General features: G+C 37.7%; 1 protein-coding gene across 2 annotated transcripts in view; it reads right to left on the reverse strand.

Moving 5' to 3' along the window:
• Window positions 1-19,147: 19,147 nt before the first annotated feature.
• TMEM87B (transmembrane protein 87B) overlaps window positions 19,148-23,582 on the reverse strand; it is a 47,315-nt gene continuing 42,880 nt past the window's right edge. For both annotated transcript variants that reach the window (XM_036751037.1, XM_036751036.1), the window contains exons 17-19: window positions 21,554-21,606; window positions 20,227-20,257; window positions 19,148-19,587 (exon numbers count right to left, since the gene is read on the reverse strand). In XM_036751037.1, coding sequence (XP_036606932.1) covers window positions 19,525-19,587; window positions 20,227-20,257; window positions 21,554-21,606 — 147 coding nt within the window. In that variant the 3' untranslated portion in view covers window positions 19,148-19,524. The remainder of the gene's footprint in view (window positions 19,588-20,226; window positions 20,258-21,553; window positions 21,607-23,582) is intronic.

A 23,582-nucleotide genomic window follows, 5' to 3' on the forward strand; every position in this document is an offset into this window, starting at 1 on the left:
CTACTCCACTGCCTTGGCAACTGTTTTAATAATCCGGCTAGCAACTTCTGTGGGGGTGTAAGATCCCCCCACAGCCAGCACCCAGGAGGCTGCTGGCACGCTGGGAAAGCACAGGTTCTTTTTATCTGCTTAAACAAGGAAAGCACGGTGAAGGGGTTGACCAGCTTACTTTAATCCAGCATTCAGTTAGCATACAGACAACATTCATTTATTTCAGGGAAAAAACACCAGCATTCAGTTAGCATTCAGTTAGTTCAGGGGAGCATACAGACAAGCATCAAGAGACAGACCAAATATAGATTCATTGACTTACTTCAGGGGAAAAAGCCAGCACCTTGAAGTTCAGAACATTCATATAGTTCAGGGGAAACGAAACAGTACCCCAAACTTCAAAACAAAATACAAACAAATTACAAATATCAACAGACAGACCCAATACAATTCATAGTTACCAACATCTGGGCTCAGCCCGAGAGCAAGGGCTGGCCCAGAGTCACGCTTGCCACTGCTCCTGCGCCAACCGGAAAAGGAAAGAGGAATCTCCAAGCCATCTTCTCCCCTCTTATAGAGTTTTTGACATCATCAAGCACCGACTGAATGACCAGGGCCAATTGGTTCTTGAGTTGGCCCCTTCGCCTAGGTTAACACCCAATAGGACATGTCTCTGGAGTCAACACCTCCCCTCAGCCAGCCCCATAACTCATCACACAGGAAGTTCTCTGCTCACAGGCATGGGTCTCTGGGCTTCCTGCCCCGGAAGAGGAGCACCAGGCCCAGCACCCAATGAGATAAACTGAGCCACCCAAAGAAAACAAAGGCCATTCTGGTCACAGCAACTAATAAATTGATCATCCCCAAAAACCTGTCAGGTGCCTAGCAGTGCCATAGATACCGCTGAGGATATGAAAGAAGAAAGAGACAGTCTAATTGAGAATACAAAACTAACGTATGTGAAATTATTAGACAATACACTAATTAAGACAAGAAGACACTGAAGAAATACAACCATCCCCTATGCTTGAAATACACTTCTCCTTCATCTGTAATTTAAATTAGTGCCCTCATTAAAGCAGCAGGTGTAAATGTTGAACCATTCTGGCCTGGATTATTTGCAAAGGCCCTGTCCAATGTAAACACTGGAAGTCTCATCCCCATTGTAGGAATTGGTGAACCTGCCCCAGCAGCTGGTGATGCTGTCCCCACTGAAGGTGCTGCTTCTGCTAGCCCAGCTGTTCTAGCTGAGGAGAAGGAGAAAGAGGAAGTAAAAAAAAAGAATCCTAGGAGCTCAAAGATGACATGGGTTTTGTTCTGTTTGCCTAAATATTTTTTTGTAACATTAAATAAAAAGCTTAACTCAACTAAAAAAAAGTCAACTCAGATGCCACTTCCTCCCAGAAGCCTTTCTGGATTCCTCTTCGTCTGCCTCAGTTGGAAGGATTCTCTGCCTGCTCAGATTTTCCTAGAGCATTTTGTCCAGGTCTCTCCTTTGCCTTGTCACATTCTAACTTGTATTAGACTTATCTGTGAAAATGGTGTATGTCCCCAGTAGAAGGTAAGCTCCTTGAGGGCAGAAACTATTTCTTTTTTTGTCTTTGTATCTCCACCACCGAGGATAGCCCTTTGTATATTATAGGTCCATAATAAATGTTCATTGGATTGATGACAATATACAATTGTATTATTTGGATGAGGCCATAGATCACAAGTTTTATCAACTTTGCAAATGAAATAAAGCAGGGAAGGATAACTTAATACATTGGATGAGTCGGCTTCCAACAATATATTGATAGGCCAGAATGCTCAGACAAATCTATTATGATGAAATCGGATAGAGATAAGTGGAAAGTCCTATATTTGGCTTAAAAAAAATCTTCACAAATTCAAAAAGGGAGAGGCATGTTCTTGTGAAAAAAAAAACTGTGCATGTAACATGGTACAACGGGGCTTTGAATGTAGGTCCTCTGACTTCAAATCTAGTCCTTTGCCTCTCTACTATTAAAATGATGAATAAGAGTAGTGTTTTTTATTGTTATTATTTAGTTGTTTTCAGTTGTGTCCAAATATTCATGATCCCACTTGGGCATTTCTTGGCAAAGATACTGGAGTGGCTTGCCATTTCCTTCTCCAGCTCATTTTACAAATGAGGAAACTGAGGCAAACAGGGTTAAGTGACTCGCCCAGGGTCACACACCTAGTGTCTGAGGTGGAATTTGAATTCAGGTTGTCCTGACTCCAGCTGCCCCAGAGAAATGTTACTTGTTTATAAAACATTGTAACCACAGTTTGATGAATCAGAACTATTTAAATTATTTATGCAGAATGATATAAAATCATGCCCCAGAAAATTAGGGAATATTATGTTGAAATATTGTTCCAGGCTTATTATACATTTTTCCCTTCATTTACTGTATGGTTCAGTCAAACAGGCCTTCTTTTCCTCACTTTATACAATCCATATATATGTTCTGTGTCCTTGGGGACATAGGATGGATGGGCTCTTTTCTGCTCCAGAACAGATGCAGATATCTTCTGACTGCTTTCTGTGCTCCGTGACCCTTCATTGGCTGCTGAGTCAGAACTCTGAAGACATATTAAAGAGATGACCTCTACTCCTCAGGCTTCTTCTCCCTGCTGGCTTCAAAATGTCAGGACAGCTCTCACAGCTCTAGAGGGTCATAGGGGTATCCCTTCTCCCCAGTGGGCCACAAGCCATGAGCTCATGGATTCCTAGACAAGCTTGTTTCTGGGATGGGGCTGCCTTTATCTGCATCTTTTTTCCTTTGGTATAGGGCCTGGTGAGAATTCAAAAAGTAGCTGACATCTTCCCCTTTCCTGGCCCCCAAGCAACGGGGGTATTGGCTACCAGGGCAGTTGCCACAGAAACAGCAGAGGAAGACCAGTGGAAAGAAGAATCACCTACAGAGAAAGAGAGACAACAGAAAGAAATAGCCCACTTGGTGATAATCAGATTATACTCAACAGAGGTAAAATGTAAAACAGACTGTGAGCAGCTCTCACAATGAAGCTGCTTGCAAATATCCCGATTAGGCTTGAGTATCAAATCTCTCAATTGATTGCAATCATGATTATAACTGTGATTCTTTAATGCTTAGCGTTCCCTTTCCATACGGAAATAAACCTGTTCCATAACTGATTCATGTTTATACGCTGTACACATCCTTACTTCCTTTCCCCTCTGGCCCCTGCTTAGGAGCATCCCTTATACTGGAGCCAACAAGAGAATTGTTCCTCAGAAATCTGAGATGGAAATGGAATTAAAGCACTAGTTCCCCCACTGAAGAGACAGGCAAGCCCAGGACTAACCATAAGGGCAGGTGAAAGACAGGGATTAACAAGGGTCATGAGAATCACCAGTCTTGGTTTCCCTAGTTTAGTAGTATCTTATTATGCCCTGATCCTTCTTATAGAAAACATGCTTTAAAATTTTATTAATAAGAGAATGTAAAAAATGACGAACATGGTGAATACATTGTGAATGTGGTAGATGACGTGAACTGATGCTATGAAGCAGAAAGAGGAAAAGAACATACACAAAACGGCAATGATGTAAGTGGAAGAACAATAATAACAAGCTGAATGCTGAGAAATCCTAATGACCACGTTTAGCCCTGAAGCTCTAAGAGGGCACCTCACCCCACTTCTTTGCAAAGATAGGGGGCAATGGGTGCGGAACACTATGTATAAGGTCAAGTTTTTCCCCAATATTTTCCATTAGTTTTGTTGAACTGTTTTTCCTCCTCTTTTTTATTCTTTCTTTATAAGTAATGGCTCTTTGGGAAAGGAAGAGAGAAGAGAACACATTGGAAAATTCAGACGATTTAAAAGCAAAAGATATTAATAAACTCTTATTTTCCTTTAAAAGAGTGTATCCTATCCACCTCCTGCTGGACAGATGATGGACTTAAAAATACAAAATGAGACATACATATTTGGATGTGACCAATGTGTGAATTTGTTTTTGCTGGACTATGCATATTTGTTATGAGGCTTTTATTTTTATTTTATTGTTCAATTGGGTGAGAGATTGGGAGGGAAAGGTAATAAACACATGAAAATAGATAGTAAAAGTAAAAAAAAATAGTGTGGGTATTCTTGTAAAAAAGAAGGTACTTTTATAAAAGGACCTCTTGTTTCATAAGAATACATACACTCTAAGCAGTTTATGTCTACTGATCTAAGGGGGAAAGCCAAATCATTCATTCAGTTCATAATATAAAAGTGATTCTAAAATTAATTCTTTGGAAACTGGGAGTAATTGATACACAGATAGACTTATTCAGACCGTAGCTATAAGGTAGAAGTGACTTTCATGAAAAGGGGAAGTGGTTGAGCTGGAATTTGAAATTCCCTGCAGATTCCAGTCCTCTCCACAGCCTGCTGGGTTATGTTGCTTAACAGATTGAGAAAATGAGGATGAAAATTAAAGGGTAGAGCCGCAAGAATCTGTAAACTAGGAAGAAAGGAAAGTAAGATTTCACAGAGTGGAATGAGCAGGCTAAAGCTATGAATTTTAATCTCAAATTAAAGAGTTCAATTTTAAAGTATAACTGACCTTTCTGAGTACATCTAATCTCTTCTTTGTCCTAGATGTGAGAGGTAGAAGGGTATCATGGAAAGAATACAATTCTGGGAGTCAGAACACCTGGATTCTAGTTCCTACTTTGCTACTAATTAACTAATTAACTTACCCAAATCATTTTCCCTCTCTAACTCTTAGTTCCCTCATCTATAAAATGAGAAGGCTGGCTTGGCCCAGGGGTTCTTAACTTTTTTGTGTGTGTCATGTACCCCTCTGGCAGTCTTGTGAAGGCCACTGGCCCCTGTCTCAGAATATTGTTTTTAAATACATAAAACAAAATAGAAAGGATGACAAAAATCACAATTATGTTGAAATACAATCATCAAAATATTTTAAAACCAACTTCACAGACACCAGGTTCAGCCTAGATGATTGCTAAGGTACCTTTCTATTCTAAGTCCTACACTAAGACTTCTAACTAAATTGGTCTTTGACTAGATACGCCACAAAAAGCAATTACTTTGGCACCATCTGCTGGAAAGCCTTAAACATTAAACATGGTAAAATATATTTTTAAATTATTTTTATTTTATTATTATCAATTAAATGTAAAAAAATTTTTAACAATTATTTTTTAAACTTTTGAATTCCCTTGCTCCTACCCTACCCCTTCTCTCCTTGAGAAGGCAAGCACTTTGATTTTGATTGTACATGTGAGATAATGTAAAACATATTTCCATATTAGCCATGTTGCAAAAGAAAACACACAAAAAATAACATAAAATAAAGTTTTAAGAACTATGCTTCTATCTGCATTTAGAGTTTATCAATTTTCTCTCTGAAGGTAGATAGCATTTTTCATCATGGGTCCTTTGGAATTCTCTTGTATCATTATCTTAATCAGAGTAGCTAAGTCTTTTGCACTTAATCATTGCACAATATTGCTGTTACTGTATACAATGTTCTCCTGGTTCTGCTCACCTCACTTTGCATCGGTTCATATAAGTCTTTCCAGGTTTTTCTGAAGTCATCCTGTCCATCATTTCTTATAACACAATAGTATTCTGTCAAATCATATATCACAATTTGTTCAGCTATTCCCTGATTGATGAGCATCCTCTTGATAACCAATTCCTTGCCAACACAAAAAGTTGCTATAAATCTTTTTGTACAAATAGATCCTCCCCCCGCCCCCTGCCTTTTTTAATGTCTTTGGGATCTGGACCTAGTAATGGTATTTCTGAGTCAAAGGGTATGCATAGTTTTACAGCCCTTTGGATACAGTTCTAAATTGTTCTACAGAATGGTTAAATTAGTTCACAACTCCACCAACAATGCATTATTGTCCCAAATTCTCCACATCCCTTCCAGCATTTGTCATTTTCACTTTCTGTCATTTTAGCCAATCTGATACGTGTGTGGTGGTACCTCAGAGTTGTTTTAATTTGCATTTCTCTAATCAGTAGTGGTTTTGGAGCATTTTTTATGTGACTATAGGTTTGATTTTTTCTTCTGAAAAATGTTAATGGCTCTTATTTTATAAATTTAGCTCAGTTGCCTACGTATTTGAGAAATGAGGCCTTTATCAGAGAAACTTGTGAAAAATGTTTCCCGGTTTCCTGTTTTCTTTCCAATTCTGGCTGCATTCATTTTGTTTGTACAAAAGCTTCTTAATTTCATGTAATCAAAATTATCTATTTTACTTCCCACAATCTCCTCCATCCCTTGTTTGGTCATAAACTCTTCCCTTATCCATAGATCTGACAGATACATTTTTCCATGCTCGCCTAATTTACTTAAGATATCATCCTTTATGTCTAAATCATTTATCCATTTTGACCTTATCTTGGTATGCAGTATGAGATATAGTAGTTTTCATTTGCAGAAAGGCTTCACTGATTCTTCTGTTTTCAAGTGTTTTTAATAGGAATGGGTGTAGTGTTGTAGTTTGTCAGAGGCTTTCTCTGCATCAATTAATATAATCATTATTTTGGTTCTTATTTATATTGATATAGTCAATTATGGTGATAGTTTCCTAATGGTGAACCAGGTCTGCATTCCTGGCATATATCCCACCTGGTCATAGTGTATGATCTTTGTGCTATATTACTGTAATCTCCTTGCTAGCATTTTATTTAAAATTTTTGCATAAATATTTAATAAGGAAATTTCTTAGTTTTTGTTCTCCCTGGTTTAAATACCAAACGCATATTTGTGTCATAAAAGGAATTCAGTAGGATTTCTTCTTTACTTTTTCAAATGGTTTATATAGTATTGGAATTAATTATTCTTTAAATGTTTGGTAGAATTAACTTGTGAATCCATCTGCTCTTGGGGATTTCTTCTTAGGGAGTTTATTTATGACTTGTTCAACTTCTTTTTCTAAGATAGTATTGTTTAAATATTCTATTTTCTCTTTTGTTAATCCAGGTAGTTTATTTTTTGTAAATATTTATCCATTTCATTTTCATTGTCAGTTTTACTGGCATATAATTGGGCAAAATAACTCCTAATAATTGCTTTAATTTCATCTTCATTGGTGGTGTATTTAACCTTTTCATTTTTGATACTAGTAATTTAAAAAAATCAGATTAACAACCAGCTCCTAGGTTTGTCTATTAGTTTGATGGGTTGGTTTTTTTTTCACTTTCACTTTTATTAATCTCTCCTCTGATTTTCAGGGTTTCCATTTTGGTGTTTAAGAATTTTTCATTTGTGGGGCAGAGCCAAGATGGCAGCTGGAAAGCAGAGACTTGCTTAAGCTCTCCCCCAGGTCCCTCCAAACACTTATAAAAATGGCTCTGAACAAATTCTAGAGCTGCAGAACCCACGAAATAGCAAAGGGAAGCAGGGATCCAGCCCAGGACAGCCTGGATGGTCACTGGGAAGGGTCTATCGCACGGTGCTGGGAGTGGAGTGGAGCAGAGCCCAGCGTGGGCCGTGCCAGGACCAACCAGAATGGCAGCTGGGTAGAACAGACTGCAGGGCCCTGAATCATTGAGCTGTGGCAGTTACCAGACTTCTCAATCCACAAATGCCAAAGACAACAGAGAAGGTTATTGGGAAAAGCTGCTGGGAAAGAGTCAAAGAGTTCGGAGTTAGCCACTGCCCGGGGGTGGGGAGGTGGCACAGAAGTGGTGCATCTCTGAGGCTGCTTCCAGAGCTACAGCTCCAGTTGCGTCAGGCCCCAGGCCCACCCGGTGGGAGGAATTAAGTGGTACATTAGAGCAGGAGTGCAAAGTCTGCTTTGCCCTGCCTGGATCTGGGCTGCAATCCCGGTTGGTGGTTCTTGGGGAAAAAGGTGCGCTGGTGTGACAGAGCTTGCTGCTACAAGCAGTCATATCCCAACGAAAAACTCAAGGTCAAGTAAGTTGGCTGGGAACATGAACAGGCAGCAAAAACGGACTCAGATTCAGACTCAGACTTTGGAATCTTTTTTTTGGTGACAAAGAAGACCAAAATATACAGCCTAAAGAAGTCAACAAAGTCAAAGAGCCTACATCAAAAGCCTCCAAGAAAAATATGAATTGGTCTCAGTCCATGGAAGAGCTCAAAAAGGATTTGGAAAAGCAAGTAAGAGAAGTAGAGGAAAAGTTGGGAAGAGAAATGAGAGCGATGCAAGAAAACCATGAAAAACAAGTCAATGACTTGCTAAAGGAGACCCAAAAAAATACTGAAGAAAATAACACCTTAAAAAATGACTAACTCAAATAGCAAAAGAGCTCCAAAGGGCCAATGAGGAGAAGAATGCCTTAAAAGGCAGAATTAGCCAAATGGAAAAGGAGGTCCAAAAGACCACTGAAGAAAATACCACCTTAAAAATTAGATTGGAGCAAATGGAAACTAGTGACTTTATGGGAAATCAAGATATTATAAAACAGAACCAAAGGAAAGAAAAAATGGAAGACAAAGTGAAATATGTCATTGAAAAAAACCACTGACCAGGAAAATAGATGCAGGAGAGATAACTTAAAAATTGTTGGACTACCTGAAAGCCATGATCAAAAAAAGAGCCTAGATATCATCTTTCAAGAAATTATCAAGGAGAACTGCCCTGATATTCTAAAGCCAGAGGGTAAAATAGAAATTGAGAGAATCCACCTCCTGAAAAAGATCCCCAAAAGAAAACTCCTAGGAATATTGTTGCCAAACTCCAGAGCTCCCAGATCAGGGAGAAAATACTGCAAGCAGCCAGAAAGAAACAATTTGAGTATTGTGGAAACACAAGCAGGATAACACAAGGTCTGGCAGCTTCTATATTAAGGGATCAAAGGGCTTGGAATCTGATATTCCAGAGGTCAATGGAGCTAGGATTAAAACCAATAATCACCTACCCAGCAAAACTGAGTATCATGCTTTAAGGCAAAATATGGATTTTCAATAAAATAGAGGACTTTCAAGCTTTCTCAGTGAAAAGACCAGAGCTGAATAGAAAATTTGACTTTCAAACACAAGAATCAAGAGAAGCATGAAAAGGTAAACAAGAAAGAGAAATCATAAGGGACTTACTAAAGTTGAACTGTTTTGCTTACATTCCTACATGGAAAGATGATGTGTGTAATTCATGAGACCTCAGTATTAGGGTAGCTGAAGGGAATATACATACATATATACATACATACATACATATACATACACATATATATGTGTATGTGTGTGTGTGTGTGTGTATATATTTACACAGAGGGCACAGGGTAAGTTGAATATGAAGGGATGATATCTAAAAAAATCAAATTAAGGGATGAGAGAGGAATATATTGAGAGAGGGAGAAAGAGAGAGATAGAATGGGGTAAATTATCTCACATAAAAGTGGCAAGAAAAAGCAGTCCATTGGAAGGGAAGGGGGGGCAGGTAAGGGGGAATGAGTGAATCTTGCCCTCATCAGATTTGACTGAGAAGGGAATAACATACACGCTCCATTGGGTATCTTACCCCACAGGAAAGAAGGAGGAAGAGGATAAAAAAGGGGGGACAAAATAGAAGGAAGGGCAGATAGGGGGAGGAGGTAATCAAAAGCAAACACTTTCGAAAAGGGACAGGGTCAAGGGAGAAAATTAAATAAAGGGGGACTGAATAGGAGGGAGCACAATATAGTTAGTCTTTCACAATGTGAGTGTTGTGGAAGGGTTTCGCATAATGATACATGTGTGACCTATGTTGAATTGCTTGCCTTCTTAGGGAGGGTGGGTGGGGAGGGAAGGGGAAAGAGAATTTGGAACTCAAAGTTTTAAAAGCAGATGTTCAAAAAAAGAGTTGTTTTTACATGCAACTGGGAAATAAGATATACAGGCAATGGGGCATAGAAATCTATCTTTCCCTATAAGAAAGTAATGAAAAAGGGGATGGGAGGAGTGGGGTGACAGAAGGGAGGGCTGACAGGGGAATGGGGCAATCAGGATATATGCCATCTTGGAGTGGGGGGGAGGGTAGAAATGGGGAGAAAATGTGTAATTCAAAATCTTGTGGAAATCAATGCTGAAAACTAAAAATATTAAACAAAGAATAAAAATATAAAAAAGAATTTTTAATTTTTTCTTTTACTAGGTTTGGTTTTTTTTTAAGTTGCAGGCCCAATTCATTGATCTTGTCTTTCTTTCTTTTACTGATTATGTGTTTAGCTATAAATTTTCCCCTAAGTACTGCTTTGGCTGCATCCCCCAAATTTTGGATGTTATCTCATTGTTGTCATTCTCTTTAATGGAATTATTGATTGTTTCTAAGATTTATTCTTTGACCCACTCATTCTTTAGAGTTAGTTTCCAATTAGCTTTTAATCAGCCCTTTATTAAATGTAAATTTTTTTGCATTACATTATGGTCTGAAAAGGATGCATTAAAATTTATGCTTTTCTGCATTTGGATGTGAAGTTTTTATGCCCTAATACATGGTTAATTTTAGTGAAGGTGCCATGTATAGCTGATAAAAAGATATACTCCTATCTATTCCCATTCAGTTTTCTACAGAGGTCTATCATATCTAACTTTTCTAAGATTCTATTCATCTTGCCTTCTTTCTTATATATTTTATGGTTAGGTTTATTTTGCTCTGAGAGAGGAAAGTTGAGGTCCCCCACTAACATTGTTTTATTGTCTATTTCTTCCTATAATTCATTTAACTTTTCCTTTAAGAATTTGAATTCTACGCCTTTTGGTGCATACATGTTTAGTATTGATATTACTTCATTGTCTATGGTAACTTCTCTGCTTATCCCTTTTAATTAGGTCCATTTTTGCTTTGAGATCATGACAGTTAACCCTGCATTTTTTTTACTTCTACTGAAGCAAAGTAGATTCTGCCCCAGGCCCTTATCTCAATTATTTATTTGTTTATTTCACTTATTTATTTAATTTAATTGAGTGTCTATTTAAAGTATGTTTCTTGTAAACAACATAATATAGAATATTGTAGGGGTTTGGGGTTTGGTTTCTAATTCATTCTGCTGTCAGCTTCTGTTTTATGGTTGAGGTCCATCTAATTCACATTCAGAGCTATGATCACTAACTGTGTGTTTCCTTCCATCCTATTTTCTTCTGTTTATCCTTCTGTCTCTTTAGCCTGTCCCTCCTCGAAAATCTATTTTGCTTTTGACCACTGCCTTCTTTTATTTGCCCTCCCTTTTGTTGTTCCCCTTTCTCTTAACCCCTTCCCCTCCTACTTCCCTGTTGAACAAGATAGATTTCTATTACCAATTGAGTGTGCATGTGTGTGTGTGTGTGTGTGTGTGTGTGTGTGTGTGTGTGTATTCCCTTTCTGAACCAATTTAAATGAGTGAGGTTCAAGCTCCCTCTGCCATTTTCCCCTCCACTGGATGAGCTCTTTCTTGTGCACCTCTTTTATGTGAGATAATTTTCCCCACTCTTCCTCTCTTCACTCTTCTTCCAGGGCATCCATTTTCTTGCCTCTCCCCCACTTTTTTTTACATTTCAACATAATCAACTCACTCCTGCAGCCTCTATGTAGAATTGTTCTAACTGCCCTAATAATGATAGAGTTCTTAGAAGATACATGTATCATCTTCCCATATAGAAAGGTAACCAAATTTTCTATTCAGATCTGTCTTTTTTTTAAATTGGGAAAGTCTTCTATTGCATTAAAGATCCATTTTTTTTCCGTTGAAGAGAAAATACTCAGTTTTGCTGGATAGGTTATTCTTGGTTGTAATGCCTTCTGCAATATCATAGTCTAAGCCCTCTGCTACTTTAATGCGGTAGCTGCTAAATCGTGTGTGATCCTGATAGTGGCTCCACAGTATTTGAATCGTTTCTCTTATTGCTTTAAGTATTTTCTCTTTGACTTGGGTGATTGAAGGAAGGAGGGATTTTTGTTGTTTTTCTTTTGGAGTTAAGTTTCCCAGGCTTATGCTAAATTGCAAACAACTGAAAGATTAATCTCCTGGGAACCTTGGTAATTCAAGGCTATAAGTGTTGAGTCATGAGGGTTTTTGCACCTTCTGGCTCTGAGCCAATCAGGTGCTGAGTAGAACTGTATAAATAGAGAGTGTTGAGAAAACAAGAGCAGAAGAACAAAAACCGAGCATGAAGAAGAAAAATGAGCGTGAAGAGAGAAAATGAAGAAAATGAGAGCTGGGCGTTGAGAGAACTAGAAGCAGCAGGAACAGCAGTAACAACTTGTTAAAGCAGTGGGAACTTGCTTAGCAAAGAGGAAACCTCTGATAGCAAAGAGGAGACCTCTGATAGCAGGGAAAGAAACCTCTCATAGATTGAGTGAACATGTGCTAACCGCCCTCCTGTCCACAGGATCTGTGCGGACCAAAGGAGAGTATGGGGTTTAGCGAGACTGGGAGAGTTGTCCGTTGTTTCCCAGTCATTGTTATTTTTAGTAGCTAAAACTCCTCAGCCCTGGGTCAAGATGAAAACTTTGTCACCCAGCTGCCCCTCTGGATTTGGAAGCAGGGGCTGGAGCAGTATTAAGACTTGGGCTCTTTGGCTCATTTGAACATGAGTGCCAGGTGGGAAGCCCACAATGGCAGCTTGGAAGAAAGGACACACTCCCAAGAGGACTTTACTTGGACACTGTTTTTGATTGAGGGGATTGTAACCTGTGACCTAGGGGTGGAGTGTGTTGTTTTCTGCTACCCCTGGGGATGTGCTGTGCTAGGGAAGACTCTGGCCTAGGATTCCCTGATTGTATAAAGAAGTATTTTGGGACAGTATGTTATATACTGAATGATATGTTTTGTTTATGGCCATGTGGTCACGTTGGTAATAGGTTATGTTATGAATTGTGAATGCTTTAGTTTATTGAATAAGGTTTAGTTTTAGAGTGATTATTATACCATGCAATTTGATCCTAAATAAATATATATTCACAGCAGCAGCCCTCAAATGTGCTATGTTGATTGGTGTTACACTTGGAAGCTCTGGAATTTAGATAAAATATTCCTAAGTTTTCAGTTTGTATTTCTTTCAGAAAGTGATCAGTAGATTCTTTCAATTTCTGTTTTACCTCCTGGTTCTAGGCTATCAGGGAAGTCTTCCTTGATAACTTCTTGAAATATAATGTCTAGACTCTTTCTTTGATCATGGCTTTCAGGTATTCCAATAATTCTTAAATTATCTTCCCTCAAATCTATTTTGCAGTCAGTTGTCTTTCCAATGAGATATTTCATATCTTCTCCAATTTTTTCCATCTTTTACTCCCTTTTATAAATATAATTGTTACAAGGGTTTTCTTTTTGTTTTAAGTTGGGGCAGGTGGGAAGAGAAGAAAGTAAGTGAAAAAGAAGAAAGTAAGTAGCTGAAAAAACAAAATTAAAAGGATATTAGAGCAAAGGACCCTAATCATATATTATATAAATTATTCAGAGAGCTGAATGTTAGCATTAACTCCAGTCTCAGAAGCTCACTGACATGGGAATCTCTCCTTATTGGTGGAGATCAATGCCTGCAGCTGCCTAAGCAGCAGGATGGAGTTGGTGAGAGGGAGAAAGGAGAGCTCCAGTTTCTTCGGATGTCTTGGAGTCTCTTCTGGCTCTTTGGGTTTTGGTGCTTCTGGCTTCCAAATGAAGGAAGAGACTCTGGGAAGATGATGACAGGAGAGGAGCTGGCAGTCTCTATCACATCCCTGTCCCCAGTTTGCAACACTAGAGACTTCAGGAAACTTCTCCTTGGGTGAGATCTAGGACTCTTCTCTTGGTTAAGCTGTTACCTCACTCCCTTCACTCTGTTTTGCCTCGTATATATATTCTCTTACATATACTTTCTCTGATTTGTTTGCCATCAACTTGGATACAATGGGTTTGTTTGCTACTTCCTATGTGGGCTCATTGTGGAACTGGCACACTTCCAGTGGGAAAAGGGTCAAGCCTTGAATATAAAGCTCAGGTCCTTTTCCCTCAATAAGAGCAATCAGTTCAGCTTAAACCTGAAAACCTCATCCCCTAGATTAAATAATTAAAGGAGCAGACATTTAATTCTGGACAAATTCTCCTCTCCGAGGAGCGGCCAAACTTCTGTCCCCAATCTCCTGCTTCCCCTCCTGGACGGAAATAGTCTCCCTTGGAGAAGAGGCTAGAGATGTCTATTTTACTTCCCTTTAGGCCACATAATGTAGCCCCAACCACACGTGTGTACAGGCCTCATTACATTAGCAATTTTCCTGAGATGGGAAGATTCGGGTCTGAGTCAGTCATAAAACATTTATTAAGCACCTACTTGGTGCCAGGCACTATGCTAACCCCTGGGTATACAAGAAGGCACTAGAACTAAGCAGGCTTGAGAAAGGCTTCCTGTAGAAGATGGGATTTCCTTTGGGATCTAAAGCCAGTAGGTGGACATGAGGAGCGCATTCCAAGTACAGAGGTCAGCAAGGGAAAATACCTGGGAGAAGAAAGACTTAAGAAGGAATGTCTTGTTTATGGGACAGTAAGGAGGCCAGTGACACTGGATTGAAGAGCATGGGGTAGGAAAGAAGGCGTAAGATTAGAAAGGAGGGGGCCAGGTTGTGAAGGATTTGAATGCCGGAGGATTTTGTATTCTATCCTGGAGGTAACAGGGAGCCCTGGAGTTTATTAAGTAGGGGGTATGTGTGTGCACGTGATCATAGGACCTATGCTTTAGGAAAATAACTCTGAAGGAGAGACCTTATATACCATACTGGTCTCTCCGACTTTTCTGGACCCCATAAACAAGGCCATCCAGGTTGGCCCTGGGACGGAGAGCATAGCACACTTTATGGATTGTTTCCTTGACACACCCTAGCATGTTCATCTGGCTGAAATGAGTTATTAAATATATTTGGGGGAGTCACGGAGGATATAAAAAAATAAAACATGCAACCTGGTAGAGAGCAGGAAATATATGGGAAGGAGGAAGGTGGAGCTTCATTACAAGGCAACGTCAGCCCCAACCGTACCTTGTTTCTATACTGAGTTTTACATACACTACTTGGTGGCGTTTGCGGTTGTCTTAGTACTAGATGCACCTATGCCCCTCTCCAATCAGATCCTGTGGCACTGGGGCCGGTTATCTGAGATCCCTTACAAACTAAATTCCTTGTTCCAAGTGAGGCTTCCCAATGCTCAGTATCTGGAGAAGTCATCCTAATCTGACTCTAATCCAGGAACAGCTCTGCCCCAAGATACTTTATATTGATTAAGTGCTTAATAGATTTATTTGTTGAATGTAACAAATGAAATTATAAAGCAGATACCATTATGCCTTCTTATACCATGAAAATCTGCTATATATTTTAGAACACAGTCCACTAGTGCCTCAAGGAACTCAAAATACTTTTTTTTTCATCCCCATTGTAAGGAATGATACTAACAGGGAAATTGAGGTACTGACAGGTTGTGCATTTCCGATGGACCAAGGTGTGACTAGCACCCCAATGATTTACTGCTTTCTTACAAGAGATGACAAACCTATTCTTTACTCTTGATATTTTTGCAAGGAGCAGATAATTCAGAATTTCAGAAATTATTTTATTAAAAATCAGAACAAACATTAAGGCACAGTAATACAACAATTCTTCAAGTAACGACAATTCTTTGCTCTCAAATCAAACTTTCAATGAAGACATCATTCGCTTTTTAATTACAAAAATATCATAATATTAAATGTCATCCCAACTTAACTTCATTCTCAAATGCATTTCCCCTAATTGAACTGCACCAACTCAATGCAGTTTTGCCCTCACATGTTTAAAAACATTCCCTAAAAAAAAAATTTACTATACATGTGCATTTCATATTTTCAGAACTTTAACTAAGTGGCTAAATTAACTTTTTAAGGCTCACTGTGTTTTCTATTGCTATTTGGTTGGTCTTGATTACAAAAAGGAACCAGGAGTATTAAATTAATAATCTAGTATAATATCTTCAACAATACAGTGAACTGTAATCTGTCACAACAGACCAAAATTCCTTCAAGATAAAGGGTATAAAATTATGAACCTCATATGCATATTTATATACAAGGTCTTGACATTACAGTGGTACAAAAATACAGCAAATACTATACATCAATCAGCAACAACTTTCTGTATTACAGAGGAAATATTCTGGGTCCTTATAAGGCTATCCATATTCTTTAAAAGCTATCTGCACAATCTATTTAATAATATAAAGTCATGTTTCTTAGGGTTTTCGATCAACTAAGTGAACACACTGCCCTTTAAATAAAATATACATTACTCTAACTCAAAGCAATGGATTATCACTTTAAAGATAAAAGAAAAAGGTGTACATTTAATAAGACCTAAGACTGTTTTAAATGCTTTATGGAAAGAAGCAGTCATAAAGGACAAAATACAAGATTCCATATTACTCTTCTTCATATTATCTCTTTAACAGTTATATAAATCAACAGACTTCTTGAATAGTAAGTTATTCTCCTTTTACCTGATCAAAAAGTGCTATCTTGGGAGTTTGAAAGAAGGTTCTATGCTATCCCATAAGGCACAGGTAAAGAGCCATAGGCAAGAGCAACTAAAACAGTTATCAACAGCCCTAACATTTATAATAACCCCACACAGAGGCTCTCCTCAAATTGCTTCATTGTAAGCTATAACCTATAGTCCTTACTCCATCTAACTTCAAGTGAGAGAGCTATGAAGCCCCGTAAGTATGAAGCTACTTAGGAACCCTTAAAGACATTCTCAGCCCCATTACACGGAGGATGATGAATGCAGGAGTCTATGTCACAAATCTTACAGTACACCTATGCCAATAATTATGTGTATTTGCCACTGCTCCACTAACCAGCAGCATCTCCTTAAAAATATAAACTCTCATATTACGTATCTAAAATTACATCCCAATGGAGGGGAGGGGAAAGAGTGAGATATATTCCTTTCTCTGAGGGTGGGGAAAAAAGTTTTTGAGTCAAAAAATTTCTTAAGTGATTTTGATTACAGAAGGAAAAGTATGTATTCTTACAAACTTTAAGGAGGGAAAGAGGTCAGATTGATTTAGAGGTAGTTTTCCCTACTGTTCACAACCAAAATTATCACTACCACCACCTTGCAGCTATTGCAGCCAGGTAGCCCAGAACACTGCATTTCCAAATTCCACCAGAATACAACAATACACAGTTATTTCCACTCCACCCCCACCCCTAGAGTTGAAAGACGTTGAATGTAAAATGCTAGGAACCAGAAAGCAGAAAACCATCTCAGTTCTTTGAATAAGGGTAATTTCTGTGACAAGTATATTTGTCCTATGCACATCTAATTGTGCTTAATCTAAACACTTGAATCTAACACATTTACATATGGATCATTTTTGTGGTGGATAAATTTGTCCTATGCATCGTGAAAAGTAAAGAAAGTTCACATCCCTGTTTATTACTTTTCATTCTAAGACTTACGTCCCAACATAATAGCATGCCTCTAAAACCAATGCTTTTAAGGGCATTTAAAGTATCTAGCCTATATTCATACGAATACCTTTCATTTTCAAAGGAGTTTTTTAAAAAAAAAATTTGTTGAATATAAGAGGTCAACAATTTTGAGATATATTACTCAATAGACATAGATCACAAACATAATAGAATTAATTTTCCTTATAAACATGCTTGAAAGTAGTAAATAAGAGAATCTAAGTGAATTAGTGAGAGGAAAGGTAAATTCTTCCTCTCCCCACAAAATTTCAGAAATATTTGCAAGTAGTTAAGATTTTTAAAGCTAGTTTTACTTAAATTTTCTTAAATAACTCCTAAACTCACCAGGTCATACAACTCCTTCAAAAGATAAACAGATCAGGTTATAATACTTTCATTCTAAATGTCAGTTAAAACTTTCTTCTTCTTTGGTTATAAAAGCAGCATTAATAGCATTTAAAGATGATTCACATTTTCATCATACTATATTCTCACTTCATCTTAATATTTAGAACACTTCATAGTTTATAAAAAGATATTAAAACTAAAAGTGTGAAATTATGCATTAGAATGTCAAGTTATAAATATATAATATAAAAACTGATATATAAAAATGTTGAGGATGGAATAAGAAGGCTTTAACACATAGGAAGTTAACAATGATAAACTCAGCCACAGAATGTCACGATGTTTGTCTAAAAAGAAAATGTGTCAAGGTTATGGACAAAATGAGGTTGTTCTTTCCTTGGAAACTCAAGCATATTAAGCTTATCTTCTCCATGGGATAGACTAACTGGCTGTTAGAAAGCCATAGCAATATGCTAGATTCCTCCATAAGATGGTGGCCACTCAGCCAGCTTGCTTCCTGGGTCCTGCATCTGAGTAATCTGGCTATCTAGGACTCTGTACACTCGCCTTAGTCTCAATTTTCCACATGCTAATTTATATAATGACAACAAAAGCTGGGTGATCTTCTTGGGATGGTGTGACTAACTTGGGAAATCCAAATGCAAGTGGAGTGAGGATTTTCACCTCTCCACACCAGAGATGGCATAATGCTTGTACCATCCCCAGAGTTAAAGAAGAAAACTGAGATAAGCATTTTTATGCTAGTAGAAATACTTATAAAGATTATCTTTTGTTTTAAACAAAAGAGCAAAATCAAGAAATATATAAACATACTTGCACTTCAATTTTACCCATATTTCACTTAAAATTAGAATCATTTTTATAGATAAAAAGAAAAATATCAAATAATAAAGCATAAACCCAAGAAAACAAAATACAGTTGTGCAATACCACAGGAGACTCACATTCTTTCTAAAAGTACAATCAGAGAATGAGTGTTTGTATTAAAGTTAAAAAAAATAAATAGCTACCTTGAAATCCCAAACTTTTACTCCAAAGAAAATAGTTTCAAAACAGTGCATATATAATATCCACTAGGCAAGGACAAATTTTATGCACTTCTTTGCATGTAATACTTTAAATTGCTCCCAGAACTACAACAAACTAATTAACACTTAAGACAACATTCGAGAGCCACCTTTTAAAAAATCATAAATTCCTTCCCGATACCAGAGCGTTTCATATTAATATGTCTATCTTACAAAAATAAATCAGTCAACAAGCATTTATTAAGCGCCTTATGTGTGTGCCAGGCACTTTGTTAGGCGCTATGGATTTAAGGACAAAAAAAGCCAACAGTCCCTGCCCTCAAAGAGTTTACATTCTATCTGAGGAAGTACACACAATACACACACACATATCAATATATATAAATACACACACACACACGAAAGAGATACCCGGTAATTTAGGGGGAAGGCACTAGTAGCTGGGTGGGACAGATGACCAGGAAAGGTCTTTTATAGCAGGTGGTGCTTGAGTTGAGTCTTGGAAGAAAGCCAGGTGCTATAAGAGGTGGAGATGACTGAAGGAGGACATGCACTCCAGGTGTAGGCGACAGGTCAATGGCACAGCACAGAAGCAGGGGATGGGAGTTTCAATATGCAAAACAAAAAGACCAGATGGCTGGACACTAACAATACATATAAACATATATGCATAGCTGGTGAAGATTTCTTAGAGCTTGGGTGAGAATGATTCATTGCCATTAACTAGGCTTTATGCAGGTTCTATTACATTATCTTTTCTGAAGATAACATTCTTTCTGACATTTCATATTTGGTCATCATTATTTCCTGAATGAAAGAAGGAGTATGTCAATAATCAACATTGTTAACAGAATCCTATCTAAATTGCTAATTTAGTTTTAACCTCTGAAATTACATGATAAAGCATCCAAGTTGGCTAATATACATACTGCTTTACAAGACCACACAGTTCTTGCTCTCCAACAATTTATAATACAGTATCAGAAAAATTCAGAGAACTTTAGGGATTTTTTTTCCCTACTGAAGAGGTTAAGAGCAGTATATTCTCTAAGAAACCACAGCAACCATGATCAAGTCCTTGAAACCAGTACATTAAACTCCTTTTATTTTACCAGAATTCATCTCCTAGAGCAGGGCTGTCCAACCTTAGGCTTTTATTGAAACAGACAATATATTTTGATTTGCCAGTTTAGTGAGAGCTCTGCAGTAGCTCAGCTTCATTTACTAAAGCATTTATGTAAATGTCTATGCTTGCAGGCCGGCCACATAAATCACACTGTGGGCCACATTATGGACAAACCTGTCCTATAGGTTTTGGCTGCCATTCCACCTGCAATCCTCTTCAAAATTTCTCTAATTTTTCTTTCTATGGTTCACATAGTGTATGCATATGGCAGCTCTAGGCATAGAAAAATAGATCTAACTATATGTAAAAATATAGTTTACCTCATCTGAGTCCACTAACACTGGAAGAGCTCTGAAACAAGAGAAAAAGATTAGAATCACAATTGGATCATAAATCAAGACTCTCCTAGAGCCTAACTAGGGAAGAAAGATGAAACCCCTTCTGCTTCAACCCAGAGGTCTAAGGGAAAGGCTTATTTCACTTCAACAAAAGGTTTAACATGGAATGTTCTATGTTTTGATGTAGTGATTTGGGTACCAGAGGTCTTCAAACAGAGGATATGAGATGTCATTGAGAGGATTCATGCTTTAGGCACATGGTGGACTATCTGAAGCCTAAGACTCAACTTGAGATCAATCTCTAAGATGAATGAAATAAAAATTAACCTACATGACCATTTAATTAATGCTGAAACTATTACATCACTCTATTATGATGTTTTCACTCTAGTAAGGAAGTAGAAAAGAACTAATAATAGTAGCCCACATGTTTCCATCATGCTTCAAGTAATAGTTCATTTGATCATAATAGATCCAATAGTAAACAGGGTATGCAAGGAGTTGTGTTTAGGGAGACAAGAGGAGAACTGGATGGTGGTGTATCACCACCCTTGTTTTTTTCCCAGGAAAAATCTACTACGTAAAAGTAGAAGTGCCTTCTGTACTTCAGAGGGGAATGAGAACAAAGTGATGTGCAAAGTGATAAATTTAGAAGAGGAAAAGGACCAGGTATCTTCTTTTTACCACAGCACCAGCACACTCACTAGCACAATATAGGGGCATTGTGCTAGTGTTATAAAGAGATGTCATGAATTGCTTGGACCTGGGATTAATGGGAAACTGTAAAATCTGGAGTTCCCACAAACACTACCTTTGCTGCCCTGCTCCTTTTTATTATCACCACAAAAACCAGTGTTGCTTACATTTCAACATCTTCATTACAATTCTCCACCATCCTCCCATGACTCTCTCTTACAAGTGGCCAAAACAAGAGCCCAGGCATCTCAAGAATCATTCTGGCTTTCATATTCCTTTCCTTCTGGCCTCAAAAATAAACTCAGATAACCTAGAAATGGCGGAAGTTGCTGAGATCCTATTCTACTTATAAATTTTTACAAAATCACTGAATGGCCAGGAAGGAGTGGACCATAAAGACCTGTTTTAGAGTCTTACAGGAAACAGATGACTACCTCTAATCAATTCATTGATGGGGGCTCAAAAAAAACTGAGTTTTGTCATTCAAGAAGAGACTATTTTTATGTAAACAGGGCATATGAGGGATTATGAGTCCCAAGGAAAGAAGCACATAATGAAAATCTGAGAAGCAGTCCTTTAAACCATCCTAAGAGCAACAACAGAGGATATTTACACATCTGTGAATGAAGAAGGAATATTTTCTTCTACCCACTTCAAATCTTCATCCTGAAAAGAGGAGAAAGATTACAAAAACTATCAGTAGCAGGTCAAACATTTTATCTTCACAGAATTTATCATACACAATATCTTTACCTAAACCCTTTTGGTAAGGTATTCTTTTAAACTCCATAATTTAATCCTGGATTACACTCAGCAACTGTTTGGTTTAAAAAAAACCTTTAATATGATGTCCAACATGCACAGCAATGCCAGCACAGAGGCAAGATATATGATAATGGGAGGTTTTAATAATCTAGCTATGTACCAGGGACATCTTTGCTAAATGTGGAGAATCTACTAAATTCTTGACCTTCCTTAATGACAATTCCATCATTCAGAAAGTAGAGGAAAAAACAAAGGGAGGAACTTATTGGAGAAATGAAGCAACGGGAACCTTAAGAGGAGCTGCCTGTATCGAAGATCAAAAGAGATTAGCAAAGGAATGCTGGCCATCTGACAAGTGCTTATAAATTGACAGATTTCAAAAACAGATTCAGTAGGATCCCAGGGACTAAATCTCTAAAAGAGAAATGCATTCAAATGGAATGCGTCTCTTAAGAATTCATTCTGATTTCACATTCTTAAATTTTCCTGTTGGAGAAGAAAAAACAAAGTGTCTAAACTAAAAAGAGGCTAAGAGCTACACAGGGACCACAATGACAAGTTCAGATTTAAAAACAGTATGTATAACAAGAGATGAAAAAAATAGCAGGTAACTGAAGAACAATATAAGAGTGACACAATCTTGTAAGAATAACATCAAGAGTATTAAAGCTTAGTATAAGCCGTGGTTGATAAGGAACAGCGGAACTACAAAAAGGGCCATCTTAGAATTGTATGGGCAACAAGTTGGTTCTGAAGAGCAGGCTATTTCCATGGCTTAAGATAATTGTAATGGACGGTGAAGAATGAACTACTTAACTACTTTGCTTCTACTTTCTCTACTAAGAATAATGATTTTCAGATTTGGAAAGACAAGTGATTTACAGGGAACTGAACCCAAGTTAAGTAAAAGAACAATAAGATAGCCCTTATCTGCCCTAGATGAACTCTAGCACCTAGCCAGGATGAATTCTATTCCAGGGTACTGACAACCTGTGGATATGACTGATGAGCCACTGTCTTATCACCTCTGGTCAATCACAGTAAACAAGAGATGTGTCACAAGAGCAGCATGATACAGGCAGAAACTAGCACTATGATTAGAATTAAGAGGATGTCAAGATAAATCCTGGATCTGCATTTACTACCTGTGTGACCCAAGTCAAGTCACTGAAGCTCACTGGGGCTGGGTGGTTAGTTTAGATAATTTCCACAATCTATAATCATATAAGTAGAGATGCGAAGATTACTGAGTCACAGGAATAAGTTGAGCCAAACTGATCTTATTTTCTTATTTGATAGTTACTATACTGGCCATAAGTAGTATGTCCTATATACCATTTACCTGGATTTTAACAAAGTATTCAATAGCATCTCTTAAGACAGTATTAAGAATAAGACTGAATATTGTGAATCAGATGACAGTACAGTTAGGTAAAGTTGGAAGTCAACAGGCAGACCCAAAGAATGATAATTCATAAGGATCAATATCAAGGGGGAGGGATGTCTCTAGTGTAGTGCTATAGGCAACTTTATCTTCGACTCTGTTCTATTCAATATTTGCATCAATGACACAGGTAGAGACATAAATGGAATGCTCATCAAATTTACCATGACATGCAGCTGGGAGGGACCTTTAATATACTGGATAAAAGAACCAAACCCCCCAAAAGTCTCAACAAGCTGGAATAATAAACTAAATCTAGGAATATGAAATTAACATAAACAAGTATCAAGTCTTGCACCTAAGGTTAAAAAAATTGCACAAGCAGACAGAGCTAGAGAGTTTGTCCGAAAAAAAATAAAGAGGTTCAAAGAGATCAAAGAAAGACGAAAATGACCCATAGGTACAAAAATATTTAAACCAACACTTGTGGTGG

Source organism: Trichosurus vulpecula, chromosome 3 (assembly GCF_011100635.1).
Source record: "Trichosurus vulpecula isolate mTriVul1 chromosome 3, mTriVul1.pri, whole genome shotgun sequence".
In the NCBI taxonomy this organism is placed as follows: domain Eukaryota; kingdom Metazoa; phylum Chordata; class Mammalia; order Diprotodontia; family Phalangeridae; genus Trichosurus; species Trichosurus vulpecula.